The following is a 14,702-nucleotide window of genomic DNA, read 5'->3' on the forward strand; positions in this document are numbered from 1 at the left end:
CAACAACAGTGACGATGATGAGAGTAACCATTCCACAGCTCTTCCCACGTGCTAAGACCACACTAAATGCTTGCTGTACAGGATCACACATGCCCCTTGTAACAGCCTCATGAGGCAGCCATTATTATGCACAGTGCATAGACAAGGAGGCAGAAGCTCAGAGCAGCTGAGTGACTTGTTCAAAGTCACACAGCAAGAGAGTGGTGGGGTTGGGGTCTTGGGGAGGCCTGTCCCCAGTTTGTGGTGAGGTCCCAGGGAAAATAATTGCCTTTGAGGACCCTTTCCCCTCAAAAAGTGCCATCTCCCTTAAAGATTCTTTTTTATTTATTTTTTTAGCTCTACATGCAGAGCTGGGGCTTGGGGGGACCTTCGCAGTGAAATGTCCCCCACCCCACTTTGGTTACTCTCTGGTTTCACCAGAAGAAATGATGGGCTCATTTGGTGAGATGGCTTCTGTTTAGCCTTGGAGAACAGTCCTCTGAGAGGGGTCCTCTCTGAGAGGACTGGATGTCCTCCCTGTCAATCACAGGCACAGAGGTGGGTCCTCAGCCTGGCACAAGGAACCAGGAAGGCAAGCCTTGGACCAGCAGGAGAGAGAAGGCTCGGCTCTCTCTTGTCTTCACCATCTCAGGGCGTGACTGAGGAGGGTGAGTGTTTGTGCCTGTGTTGAGCTAACCACTCCCGTCCCATGAAGGCCAGCAGGAGCCAGGAAGGGTCTGGCCTGTCCTAGAGAGCAGGACACATCTTGCCATTATATCCTGCATTTATTTCCTGGGGCGTTATTCAAGTCAATGTCCCATTTTTGTTCCAAAAATTAAAGATATAGCCAGAGGGGAGGAGAATAGTAGCTCTCCTCTGCCCTGCCCCCACAGAGGGAGGAGACAGTGGGAACTAGGAAGAGGGCCCACAGGGATGATGAGCCTCGAGGAGCCTGGGGATCCCAGCTGCCCTCCTCCTTGGGTGAGGCCTTCCCATTGAGACTCCAGGCACACGGGAGGGGCAGTTCCCTTTGCATCTCCAAATAAAAACTCTGGCCTTCAAAGGAGACAAAGGGCTCTGCAATCTCACCAGACTGTTCGTCCCTGAGGGCCCCACCCCAGCTCAAGCCCCTCTGCTGCAGCCGGGATCAAAGAAGGGGACCTTGGCAGTGGGTCCAGGCCACTGCCCTTGGGCTCTGAGGCACCGAAGGCTGTGGCTGGGGTGGGAGGGGAGAGGAGGAAGGGGAGAAGGCTTGCTGGCATTTTTTGACTTGGTGGAGGCAGGGAAGGCTCTACTGTGCTGAATGGATCCAGTTGAGAAGGGGGCCCCTCCCCCTGCTGGCACTGCCCCAGGGCCCATGCCCGTGTGTTCAGCACATAGCAGGAGGCCCCTCGCCCTCCTCACCCCGGATGGTGAGCGTGCTGGTGGAGCTCTTGGTGGGCGTGCCCGCATCAGTGGCCACCACCCGCAGCTGGTACTCTGCGATGCGCTCTCGGTCCAGCTCCGTGGTGGTGACCACGACGCCGGTGCTGCTGTTGATGAGGAAGTCCATGCGGGGCATGCCCACCTGCATGCGGTAGGACACCAGCCCGTTCAGGCCCTCGTCCAGGTCTATGGCCACCACCTGAGGGAGAGGAGGGGCCGCGTGAGGAGTGGGGGCACCAGGACTGATGCTGGTCCCCTGAGAAGTGCCCCCTGCTTCCCCTCTTCCCAGTGGCCTATGCTCAGCTCCAGCCAGACACACCTGCTGTCCTGCAGAACCTCAGGCCAGGCCACTGTCCCCAATGCACCCTGCCAGATGTTCTCTTAAGGGGGTAGCATATCTGAGCTGAAACACACCAGATGCACCAAGTGGGGCCAGGGGTAGGTGAGGATGTTTTAGAACAAGAGTCCATGTTCCTATGACTTTTTCCCTTCGGAATCCCGCTTTCCTGGTTAGGAAGCCCTCCCAGATTTACCCAAGCTGGCTCGGGCCCTCCAAACTCTGCAGTGTTGTGACAGTCACCTCTCAACCTCCAGCCTGTCAGATGCTGGCTTGGAACCGTTGTTACAGCTCAGACTCCTTTGATCATGTGGAGTAGCACAACTACAGAGAGCGCTCCGTTACCAGGATTCCCTCCTCTGCTTTGTTTTCATTTGTAAGACGACAACAAAAATACGATGATAGCAGGGATCCATTTTTAAAATCACTTGAGGATTTGATTCTTTTTTTAAAAAGCCATTGAGCCCTGGCCAGTAAGCTCAGTTGGTGAGAGCATTGTCCCCAATACATCAAGGTTGTGGGTTCTATTCCCAGTCAGAGCATATAGAAGAATTGACCAATGAATGCATAAATCAATGGGAGAACAAAATGATGTCTCTCTCTCTTGCTTTCTCCCCCACACCTTCCTCTCTCTCTATAAAATCAGTTTAAAAAAAATCCATTGAGGCCAAGTACAGGCAAATCCCTATATTCGTCCCATCTGCTCCTCCAGTCCTGATGAGAGATATCCTGACTCAAGACCCTTCTTGATATGTTGGAAATTTTATGGAAAAGGAGTCAAGACATTTGAAAAAAATGTATAATAATAATTAAAATAAGAACTTCACATCAAGCCATGACTCCCAGGATTGAAAGGAAATGTCAGGGTCATCTGGTTTAATTCATACCAACAAGCTGGACAAGAGGGTGTCCAGACTCAGCTTGAATGCTTTCCTGGATGGGAGGCTCACTACTTATGATTTTTCTGCACACAGCTCTAGTCCCTGGAGGATGTTCTTCTGCACATCCAGCAGAAATCATTATTGGCTGAGGTCGCAAAGGGTACCCGGGAACCAGACGGCTCAAGCCAGAACCCTCTCCCTGTATCTGAAGGCAGTTACCAAGTTAAACATCTCAGCTCCTTCACATGATTCTGAGTCAGTTCCTCCTTGAACGCAGACACTGTGCTGGGGGGGCACTTCCTTCCTCTGTCTGTGAGTCCCTGGAGAACCAGGTCTAGGGGCTCATTTGCTCTGTCACCCCGACCTCCCCTATTCAGGGACTCCTCCTTGGGGATGCTGTTCCCTGGATCAAGGCCCCCTGTGCTAGGAGTTCGGGGAGAATACTCTGCTAGAGAGACTTAACGCTCCTTGGAACCTATCAGAGAGCGCTACTCATCTCCCTTTATAGATGAAGAAACCGAGGTGCCTGATGAACACGCGGTCTTCTCTGAATGGATGAGTCTAACCCTTTTCCCCCAGACCCTGCTTCTCGGGTATCAACTCTCATGATAGACACAGAATGAGCACATCAGTTACCATGTAATTCTATGTTGCTTTACACTCACCTCTACACAGCCAGACAGGTACTATGATCCCCATTTCACAGGTGAGAAAACAAAGGCCCTGCATGGTTAAACCACATGTTCCAAGTCACCCAGCACACAGACAGTGGAGTTGGGATATGCACCCATGTTGGTCAGACTCCAAAGCCCGTGCTCTTATTTGCAAGGGTCTTCCAGTGTTTCTAAAAGGGCATCCTCGCTCCTGAGCCAGCACCTCCAAGGCCTCCCTGACCAGCGCGTAAGGGAGCAGAAGGCAGAGGGGCTGAGTTCAACATTAGGCCCTACCCCTTCTTGGCCACAGAGGCTTAGGCAAATTTCTTATGTTTCCCGCAAAATGCGGAGAATCCCACCCACTGTGTGAAGCTACCTTGGGGTTGACAGGAAAGCACAGGAGGGGGGTCTGCCCCATGGAGGCAGGGCACATGGGCTGCTCGTGCTCGACCTTCTCTGTATTCTAGAACCACCTACTGGCTCAGGGTATTGAGAGTTTTGGGCCAGACCTTTGCAATCAGGCCCTGAGAAGCTCTCTGACTTGGCTTCCCAGAATTCTCTTGGTCTCTCTCTCTCTCTCTCTCTCTCTCTCTCTGTTTCTGCCTTTATCCCTCTCCTGTGGTGCTTTCTCTCCACCTCTCCAAATCCAGCTGTTGTTCAAGACCCAGCTCAAGACCCAGGAAGCCTTCCCTCACCATCTCTCAGAACATTGGCTCTCCGAGCCGAGCACAGACCGTGTCCTGTCCGGTGGTCTCGGCTGGCCTCCCCTGACTTGCCCCTGCAAAGGGCTCAGTGTGAGGCGAGGCCCCGGCTGCCCATTTGCTGGCTGGTCAGGACGAGCTGAGGGAGGCAGAGCAGGGTCTCAGGTCAGGAAAGAGCCACTCACCTGGTAGACGGAGACCCCCGCAGGGGTGCCTTCAAGTATCTCAGCCACAAAAGGCAGGTTTTGAAAGGTGGGGTCATTGTCATTGAGGTCCAAGAGGTTCACAAACACTGTGGCACTGCTGGTAGCTCTCAGAGGGGGCCTGCCACCTGCGGGGATGGGGGAGAAGATGAGTGGGGAGAGGGGTGGGCTCAGTGCCCCGCCTCCATCCCTGGGCCTTGCACCCCCCACCTCCTCGCCCCTGAGGGTGCTCTGGGGGAGGTCACAACTGGGAAGTGGATGTTCCTTCACTCTCAGTCATCAGGACACAGCCTTCCTAAGGAGGTCCAAGGCCCCCAGAGAACAAGTGTGGGGTCAGGGGCCCCAGCCCAGGTGTGAGGGGCTCGTACAGTCTGTGACAGAGACGATGATCTTGCGCATGAGCTCCGCCTCATGGGGGTCAGGGTTCTCCCGGTCCAGCATGACGTGGGTGGTGCGGATCTTGCCCGTGCTGCTGTTGATGCTGTAGAACTTGTTAGGTGGCTGGATGCTGTACACCAGGGTGCCGTTCTCCCCCAGGTCCGGGTCCACGGCCACCACCTGCCCGGGAGGGAGGGAACCAACCCTCCACTGAGCCTCACCCCGGGAGGGCGTTTCTGCACCCAGGCCGCCGCCTGAGTTGCCTGAGCTCACACGCCAGTCCTGGGTACCCCACTCAGATCCAGGCAGCGGGGCTCGCTCCTGGCTCCAGCAGGGAGACTTAGGGGTGTTGGGAGGTAGAAGGGTCCGACGATAAATCAGCAGTGGAAGTCCTGGGGTCCTCGACCTCTTTACCTACTCAGTGTTGACCTTAGGTAAGTCCCTTTCCCCACTTAAACCTCGGTCTTCTGATCTTAAAAGTAACACTTAGCACATGCCAGCTTATAGGAGGCTCCCGATACCTTGTAAATGCCAGGACCTCTCTACATACCATGGATTAACTATGGGGGGGATACTTATAATTATGCCCATTTCACAGATGAGGCTCAGCAAGGCTCCCAAAGTCCCCTAACCAGGAAGTGGCTCTGAGTCCCTCACTGCCAGAACATCTTAGGGCCCTTCCTTTCCAGACATGTGGGGTAACATGCTCACGGGCTTCGGGGAGACAGGGGCCCCAGTAGGTCCATGACCATGTAATTCTTTAGCATGCGGCTGAGAAGGGCTGGAAACCCTTGGCTGAGCTTTTGGAAGGATCTGAAACCCTGGATTTTGGGAACTGGGTCCCTCATCATCAAATCCTCTCTTCCTTCTTTTAGAGCTTTTGACTGTGAGGCGATTTGAAAAGAAATTAGACCTCTGTGTCACCAAGGAAGACGGCGTGGGAAGGGAGCCACGGATGAGCCACCCAGTTTGGAGGGTGAGCCCCAGCAACGTGGGACAGTCATGGGGCCGGGGAGGGGGATGCTGGAGGAGGGAGTCGGCTAAGTCTCCCTGGAGGTGGAGAACACGGTCCCCGGAGGGACGGGTGTTGGGATAGGGGTCCCAGACACTCTGGTCCCTTTAACTTTCCAGCCCCGCCTTGGTTCCCCACTTGTATCCCCACCCCAGGAAGGGAGTGACCTCAGTACTGTCCTGACCCAGGGCCACAAACCCCACAGCCGCTCTCTCCCAGTTCCCCAGGCCCGCCCACCCCCGGCTCTGTAGGAGCTTCTCTAGCCATCTACCTCCCAGGAGGGGGAAAGCAGAACCGAGAGAGGCACAGGCCAGACTCAAGGCCACACAGCACCAGCCTTGGGGCCCATCCAGCAGGCCCCCCAGGGTCCCAGGGAGGCAGGGGCACCCACCCCTCAGCTCGCCTTGGGCTACCAGGCCCACTGCGGCACCAGGGGCGGGGACGAGATCATTGGGGGCAGGGGGCGACTGCAGTCCCTGGGGCCGCATCAGGGCAGAGTCATTTTTCACCACAGGACACTGGGCAATGACAGCCCCGCCTCGTCAGCTCCTTTATCTTACTTGATGTGGGGCCTTTTGTGCTTTGGCAGCAGAATCTGTGCCTCCTCTGGCCTAATCCCCAGCCGAGGTGTCTCTGGGGCCACCAGACCAGAACAGACAGATGGGCCCATCTGGCCAAGGGCTCCCACCTGCCCCTGAGCCCTGGGAGGCCAGGGAGGGAGGTCGGTGCTGGCGTGGAACCCCGAGCCACCCGAGGCCCCTCTGCTTCAGAGTGGGACGCCACCCTGCGCCCATCCCAGGCTGCTCAGCCCGCCCCGGCCCTTCCCAGCCTGCCGCACCCTCACTGTGCCCGGCATGCGGCCTCCGTCTGCCCAGCCTCTATCATGGGGACCCAAGCACTCCTGTGTTGGCAACAGAAGACAGGGCTCTTAGGCAGCCCAGGTGTTTCAGTCGGGCAGTTGTCCTGCTGATGGATAGAGGAGACCAGCAAGCCTTGAATTTCTATAGCAGTTTTCTCTCCAATTGCAGGAGGGAGATAGTTCTTATCCCCATTTTTCTGGTTGGGAAAACTGAGGCACAGGGCAGCTAAACAACTTGCCCCAGAGTAGCGGCCTGTTGCTGAATGCATGAGGTAAGTTCACACGGTAGGGGAGGGGGCTGCTTCGCTCCTCTCCGCTCCCCCACCCCTCAGTGCCAGAGGGCACCTGGGGTAGCTGTTTCTGAGTGACACCAGTATGTGTCATCTGGCCAAGTGGCCCACTCCCTGGTCACAGGGTAGCAGCGTCAGGGCACAGGAGAGGGCAGCGGGCTGTGACCCCTGCGGGCTCCCTGCGGGGTGATTGTGCAGACTCTCACTGCTTTCCCCTCATTCATTTCCCATTTCACGCTCTCGTCATTTTTCTCCTGGCCTGACGGGACTAATCTCTCCTTCTCCCCTCTCCTTTATTTTGCTGGAGGGCTTTGAAAGACTCTAAATCAATGCCCATCAGCCAGGTCCTTGAAGCAGGCTGCAGGAGGTAGGACGGAGAGTGGGACCAAAATGTCACTTGCAAACAGAGAACAGTCACTGTGAGCTCACGCCTGTGCCGTGGACACCGTCGGTGTGCACATGTACACACAGACATACACGCCTGGCTCACTCTGAGCGCACCTGAATGCAGCACACACTCGCCTGCACACGAGCCCTGAGAAGTCATCGGGAGTGCCCCCTGCCTCAGCCTCCAGGGCCAGGGCCCGCGTCCCCTTCGGGGGTCTTTGGGAGAGTCCCAGCTCCTATGTCTTGGCCTCCCTCTAACAAGAAAGACTCAACCTGACCTGGAGGAACTCGGGGAAGAAAAGTGAACACGTCTTTCAACAACTTGCATTCACAAATATTTTGAACTCTTACAATGTGCCTGGCACGGCGCTTGGAAGAGGGGCTCAACAGTGAACAAGACAGATGTGATTCCAGCAAGGGAGCAGATGATGGCGGCAACAGCTATCCTTTATCGACCACTCGCCGTACACCAGTGTGCTTTGTGTATTTGGGCTCATTGAGTACAAACCACAACTCTGTCAGGTGGCTAACTACCCCCATTTTCTAGAAGAGAAGATTGGAGCGCAGCGAGGTGAAGTAACGTGCCCAAGGTCACGCAGCCGGTAAGTGGTATGGCCAAGACGAGAGTCTAAGACACTTTGGTACCAGAGGCTTCCTATTGAATCGCTAACCTCTATTGCCTCTTATGAAGCAAGGAACCTAACAAACAGATAAACACAGGTTTGGGGACTGGCTCTGAAAGCCGCGGTATGGAAGGGGCCAGAGTTATGCAAGACAGGGTAGTCAGGGAGGGCTTCTCTGTGACGGTGGCATTTTAATCTGGGAGATGGGGGGAGAATGAGCCAGCCATGGAAAGAGCAGGGCTGGGGGGGGGGGAGGAAGAAGAGCACTCTGGGTGGGGGGGCAGAGCGTGGGGCGGTGGTGGGAGGGGACAGAGATCTTGTGCAGAGACTCCGAGGTGGGCAAGAGCACAGTGAGTTCAGAAACTGAAAGGCCAGTGCGTGTGCTGGGTGTGAGAAGGAGGGCTGGAGACGAGTCAGGAGGTGGGCCAGCCTCCCTTCCGATACCTCGTCCTCCTTGCTGTCGCCCGTGGGTTAGCTGTTCCCTGCACTGCAGCCTTCTCCCCTCACCTCCGCAGCAGCCTCTGCGTCACCAGGGCCACCGGGAAGCCTTAGTAGGGGGCTCCCTCCAAGGTATTAAAACATGCCCACATGTATAGGTGTACATATACTTCATGGCTATAAAACTTGAGGGAATTTTTATGATTATTCCTTTTGAAATTATTTTTCCATGACAAACTGAATTAATGAATGGGCTCCTTGACTTCTGGGTTCCTAGCAATCGTTACACGTAACTGGAAATTCCAAAGAATTCTGGAAAACTCTCAAGAATCCTGGAAAATGTAACTTATACAATGGAACCTTGGTTCTCGAACTTAAATTCATTCTGGAAAACTATTCGAGAAACAATTTGTTCGAAAACCGAATCTCCTTTGTTTGTCGCTTGACAGACCTGTGACTGATCATACAGGTATCAGCATGAAAAGATTATCAGGTAGAGAGTTGAGACCTGAAGTTTTGTTAGACAACTGAGACATTTTTTTTCTGTGAAAAACTTAATGGAGAACCAAACTGTTCGAGAACTGAGGTTTGACTGTAATTTGCTCTCAAATGTAATGAAATTTTCACAAATACTAAATTTCATAGTGACCAAAGTTGCCATGATATACAGGGTCTGGCAGAAGTAACGCCTGCTTGAGTGTGGTTGGTCAGGTATGGGAACATCTCTCACGAGATGGACAGCAATTTGAATATTTCACCTAATGTCATATGCTGTGCTTGAGTGTGATATTGTTATGTTACAGAATTACATACTTACGATTTTGTAACAAAAGATTTTGTAATCAAAAAGGGGCGTCACTTGTGCTGGACCCTGTATTTGGTAGCTGTTTACTGTATATTTTCATTCTGATTTTGCTCTTTTCCTTTAGAACTTCTGAGTCACTGCACTCTTTTTCGGGTCTCAAACACTACCATGGGTCCCTGACAAGCTTGAGTGTTCCCACCTGGTGGCTGCCTCGAGCTGGGGGAGGACCGGGCATGTCCAGTCTGTGCTGAGAGGTGGGCTCACCTGCCTGTCTCCCAGAGGCAAAGCTACGGCAGACCTTGCTGGCCAGGTAGGCCTGGTAGGGACACTGGCTTTTACCCACGGGGAGATGGACCCAGTGGCGAGTTTGAGCAGAAGAGTGCCGTGGAACCCCCTGAAGGCAGAGCAGGAGCACTGTTGCTTCCTGCACCCCTCAGCCTGCCGAGCGTGGGGCCTGGCACACAGTCGATGCTCCCTGAGCGTTTGTTGAGGTTTCCTGGAGAGTAAGGAAGTACTGGGTAGCAGGCCCCACTGCCTATGCCTGCTCATGGCTCAGAAGGATATGAGTAAAGCTTGGAGACCCACTGGGGGACCAGGTCTGGGAAAAGCCCAAGGCCAAGTGCAGTGCCAACCCAGCGCATCTGCTAGCTTTGTCCAGCAGGGGGACTCTTCAATAATGGCACCCCTGGCTAGTGACTCACCCAGCCATTTGTTTTCAGGGACACCTTCCTCACTTGCCCCTCAATTCCTGTGGGAAGAATCTCCCAGAACTATAAAGCAAAGGGAAAAGTGCAGGTGTTCTGAGGTGGGCATCCAAACCCAGCTCTTGGGATCTCAGGCTGGGCTTGTCCAGGGCTAAAACCCAAGTGCCCACGAGGTGGCAGCAGAGAGTGCCATCAGATCGGGAGTGTCTGGAAATGGCCCAGGGGAATGGTTTCCTAACCTGGCCCTGGGCTGAGAGGGATCCCCTCTCCCACCAGGGCTTTGAAAAACCACCTACCCCAGATTCCTCACACCTGTCCCACTGGAATCTCTGGGAAGGGACTTGCCCACCAGTTGAGAACCATTCAGATTTTGAACACATCGAACAGGGGATAGGGCAGGTGTAAAGGCTCTCTGTCTCTTGCCTTCCATCTAGGTCATCATCCTCTCCCATCGAGGCCCAGTGGACTTTGTCACTACGGCTGTGGTTGAGGAAGAGTCGGGACAGAGAGGCCAGGCACCTCCAGCCCAAGGCTGCTTGAGCGCAGCCTGGGGCGGCCTTGCTGAAAAGCTGGCTGTGAAAGTTACATTCCCGTTCCCCACCCTACCTGAGCTCCCCAGGTTCTCAGGACCCGGACCACCTGCAGGGTACCCACGAGCCAGCAGAGAGACGAGGGCTGTTGGGCTAGGTAGGGTCAAAGTCAGACAGACCTGGGTTTGAGTACTGGCTCTGGGACCTTGGGCAAACCCCTCAAACTCTAAGTCTCAACGTCTTCCATAGAACAATGGAGCCACGAGTCCATGTGCCACATGAAATTGTCATAACGATAAGGCAGACTTCATGAGAAAACCCCAGCACAGCGCCTGGCACATTCCAGACATTTAATAAATGGGGTTGTCGCGAGCTGCTAGGTTCATGCCCATCATGGGACTGACTGGGTGGCTGTGGTGGGGGGCACTGCGGATAAGCCTCAGGTGAGACCAAATGGGGCGCAAGTACGGGGGGAGGGAAAAGGCCTCACAAAGGTGGGGTGCTCATCCCCGACTGTCCTCAGCTACCCCAGGACACTGGTCTCCATGGTCGACACCCTGAGGCTTTGGCCATGTCTCCCCTCCCCACCCCGAGTCACATCCCTGCTCACAGCCCTGGGATGCGCACACACGCAGCGCGCACTGGGGCCTGTGCGCACCCCGGACATCCCACACCAGAGAATCCCTGGGCGAACTTCAGTCCCCCGCTCGGGCAGCCCCGGGGCCCACTGACCCTGGTGGCTGTGGTGACAGAAGCAGGGAAGGAAAGGTGCTGAGGGCAGAGCTGAAGTTTGTGCAAATTGAGGGAGGGACCTGTGCCTTGCCAGACGGGGTAGGGGTTCTCCTGGGGGTGTCACCAGAGTCCTGGGTGCTCAGGGCAAGTGTGGCTACAAGCTGAACCAGCCCGAGCTCCCCTGGAACTGCCCCTGGGATGCCTGCACTCCCTTGGACAAAGCCTGAAGCCCAGTGTCCCTGAAGACTGGATGAGGGCTGTCCCCTGATCTCTAACTACCTTTCACCATGCAAGACAGCTTCTGCAACTCAGCTCCAAGAGCTGGCTCGGAGGGAAACAGTAAGCCCATCGGCCCCCACGGGCAGGCCTGCAGAGCTCACACGGGAATGGCAGACATCCCTGGGAAGGACAGGCCGGGAGCTCTCCTGTCCCGCCACCACTTACCGTGGTCACATCAGAGTCTGGAGGGGTCATCTCCACCAGGTTGATGTAGTAGGGGGCGTCCTTCCAGGTGGGGTGGTTGTCGTTGATGTCCAGGAGGGTGATGTTGACCTATGAAGCCACAAAGGGCGCTGTGGGACACACCGAGCTGGGCTGCACAAGGACAGTGCCCACGACAGGGGCGCACTCAGATGCTTATGGGGCATCACGGCATTAATTCCATTGACTCCACCCATGTTGGGGGGGTCTCAGGTGAGGGCCTGGGTTTTCAAGGACAGCAGGAAGCCAGGACCCTTCAGAGTTCAGGTGTTGTCTCATTAAGAGGCAGAGGAACAGATGGGATGACCCCTGAAATCCTTCCTGTGACCTGGGACGTGTCCCACCCACCCCTAGTCTTGACTAAAGGTGGTTGATAGGATGGGGGGGCACTAAGGTGGGGGATCTGAATCCCTTGAGCTTCCGAGTCAGTCTCAGCTCTAAGCCAAGCAATTTCCCTGCTCACCTGTCACCAGGTAAATAATTTATAGAGCTCTGAATCCTATTAGCAGGGGCCTCCCGTGACTGAATAAGGCACTGGGGATTTTCTGCCAAGTCTCTGGCCAAGCAATACCAACCCCAGCCTCTCTGGCTGGGCAAGGCTGGGGCAGTGGCTGGGGGCAAATGCTGTGGGTAGGATGAAGGCAACCGGGAGAGGTCAGGAGAGGGGACCCCAAGGAGAGCCAAAGAAAGCAAGTGAAGACTGCAATGACTTGTCTGCTGGCCTTCCTGCTTCTTTTCCCACAGGGAGGTGTATTGCCTCTTGCTTCCCCGTTCTCTTCTGCAGCCAGAGCTCAGTCAGGACCGTCGACTGTCCTTCCTCTAGCTCCCTACCTCGAGGCACCTTGCTGGAGAGGCAATGACTTGGATGGGGGCTCCAGGCCTTCACGGGTCCTACTTGCTCACAGGAGAGCAACCCAGGCATTGTTTCTCTGTACCGCAAGGGGTAGGGGTGGGGTGGTGACAAGCCCCAGGGGCCCTCCAGCGGACCTGCTTCCAGCTCTGAGCCTCTCTTCCTGGCAGCAATACCTGCTCCTGTAGGAGGCCTTGGGGAGGGGTCTGTGGGTCTCCTGCCTGACCAGCTGGCTTTTGCGGGGCAGAGGAGAACATACTTGCTCCTCCAAGTGCCCCCACAGCCCAGATGGGAATGCCTTCCTTCCCACGGCTGCTGTGGCCCCAGGGCTGAGCTTGGCTGGCAGCGAGTTGGCAGCTGCCACCCTCACCCCACTCCCAGAATGCCTGCTGTGCCTCAGGACGAAGGGCCTGCAGGCCTAGAGGTGCAGCCTGAAGGGGAGCTGGGGAGCTGGGGAGCAGCTGCCTGACGGGCAGGTGAGGAGCGGGGGAGGTGGGAGGGTGGGCACTCACAGTGGCGATGCCAGTTTTCTGGTTGTGGCCCACGCCCCCGTCCACTGCTCGTACGATGAGGATGTACTCAGCCTTGATCTCACGGTCGAGCAGGGAGGTGGTGGTGATTTCACCTGCAGAAGAGAGGGGTGTGTGGGAGAGGGTCCGGGTGGCCCAGGGAGAGAGCGGGGAAGGAGGGGAGAGAGGGAAATGGTACGAAAGAGAGACGCCTGTAAGGTCAAATGATCTGGCTGTGTGCGTGTGTGTGCATGGGTGTTGGGGCGAAGGGAGAGGGGACAGCACCTTTGCCTTGGGAACTGGAACCTCAGAGCCGGGCAATATGATGCCACGGTGAGGGGGTAATTTCAAATGTGGGAAGATTGAGGCCAGTTACGGGGTTAGCGGCTGGAAAACAGGGCAGAAGGGCCATTCAGCTTCAAGCTCAGACACCAAGGACCTTTCTCAGTTATGCTTTTGATATTATCTTACTGGCTTTATCACTTGGAACCAGCCACTTAAAGTCTGTGTGCCTCGGTTTCCTCATCTAGTCCACAGGGACCAGTAATAGGACCTACCTCATCTGGCTGTTGGGGGGTAACTTAGTGGTCATGGAGAGCTTAGGCCAGCGCGGGGCACTGCTCACTCCCGTAGCCACAGACGCACAGCCACAGGGCGGGGGCACGCCCAGTGTTTCACACACGTTCCAGCTTGTGACTCGTCACTGATCAGTACAACTTATGGTGCATTGAGAATAGTTATAAAGTAATTTTCTTAATTACCTGTAACATAATTATATTCCCTTAAAGTTAAAAAAAACTAGTTATTCTAGTAAAGAGAAACATTTAAAATTGACCACAACTTTTGTCGGGCTGTTTTGGGCTTTTCTTTGGAGTTTGGTCTAACAAAAATATGGCAGTCACCCTTGTAGTGCTGAGCTGATAACTACCTGATACCCAGCTCCCCCGAAGGGCAAAAAAAAGGCATTTGCCAATTTCCATGGTGTAAACACTCCCAGCAGCGCCTATTTTAAACTACCAGCTTGACAGCACTGAACATGGAAGTGGGAAAAGGTGCACACGCTGGCGGTCGCAGCAGGTGCGAGCCAGTACCAGCTGGCTCTAGCACAGGGTGGTAGCAGGGCCACGTGCCATCTCACACGGGCCATGGGGCGGTGCCTACGCTTTGAGGACAGTGAAACCCAGATCTGAATTCTGATTATGGCCCCTTCCAGATGCTTGGTCTTCGGAAAGTTAGTTAATTTCTCTGAGCCTCAGTTTTCTCATCTGTACGATGAAGATGAGAATGCCTTTGAATCCAAGCTGTGGTGAGGATTAAATAACTATAGGTGAAGTTTGCAACCCTCAGGAGATGCTCGTTTCCTTCTGTGAGAGTTCTCCAGGGGCAGGGACCATGTGCTCTCCATCTTTTTATCCCCACAGCCTGAGCCGTGTGACCTAGGGCAAGTTGCTCAACTTCCCTGTGCCTGGTTTATTCTATCATGAAACAAGGGAGCTGCGCCACATGGTTGCTGGGACCTCTTCCACCGTCACATCGCCCTCCCTTCCATGCTGGCCTGTCCTCCGGCCTGTGCAGGGCTGGAAAGGGAGCTGGGGGCGGGGGATGGGGCAGCGAAGGTGCTAAGGCCTGGAGTGAAAGACTGGCAAAGGTCTGCCCACCTAGATGTGATCCCTGGCGGGGTGGTGTCAATTAATTGGCAGGGCGAGGGAGAAATTAATCTCTAAAAAGTTTTAAACATGAACTTGTCGGCATGATAGATGGCTCTTCTTGTCTGGGAAATTAGATCCAATTAAGGCCACCTTTGTGAAGTGGGCTTGGCTAATTTGACCAAAGAGCTAGGAGGAAAATGCTTACGCCTTCGGAGCTAAAGGAGAGGCAAGAAAATGTCTGTGTCATTACTAAAGGCCCTGGGGTGGAGACGGGGTC

The 14,702-nt window shown here is 54.9% G+C and overlaps 1 protein-coding gene across 2 annotated transcripts in view; it reads right to left on the minus strand.

The window, feature by feature from the left end:
• Positions 1 to 14,702, minus strand: part of CDH23 (cadherin related 23) — a 363,213-nt gene that overhangs the window by 99,822 nt on the left and 248,689 nt on the right. For both annotated transcript variants that reach the window (XM_054572651.1, XM_054572650.1), the window contains exons 20-24: positions 12,780 to 12,892; positions 11,382 to 11,489; positions 4,548 to 4,737; positions 4,162 to 4,307; positions 1,384 to 1,603 (exon numbers count right to left, since the gene is read on the minus strand). In XM_054572651.1, the coding sequence (XP_054428626.1) occupies positions 1,384 to 1,603; positions 4,162 to 4,307; positions 4,548 to 4,737; positions 11,382 to 11,489; positions 12,780 to 12,892 (777 nt within the window). The remainder of the gene's footprint in view (positions 1 to 1,383; positions 1,604 to 4,161; positions 4,308 to 4,547; positions 4,738 to 11,381; positions 11,490 to 12,779; positions 12,893 to 14,702) is intronic.

The sequence above is a fragment of the Pteronotus mesoamericanus genome, unplaced genomic scaffold (genome assembly GCF_021234165.1).
Source record: "Pteronotus mesoamericanus isolate MK-2021 breed Mesoamerican mustached bat unplaced genomic scaffold, CSHL_Meso_final contig_24, whole genome shotgun sequence".
NCBI classification, from domain to species: domain Eukaryota; kingdom Metazoa; phylum Chordata; class Mammalia; order Chiroptera; family Mormoopidae; genus Pteronotus; species Pteronotus mesoamericanus.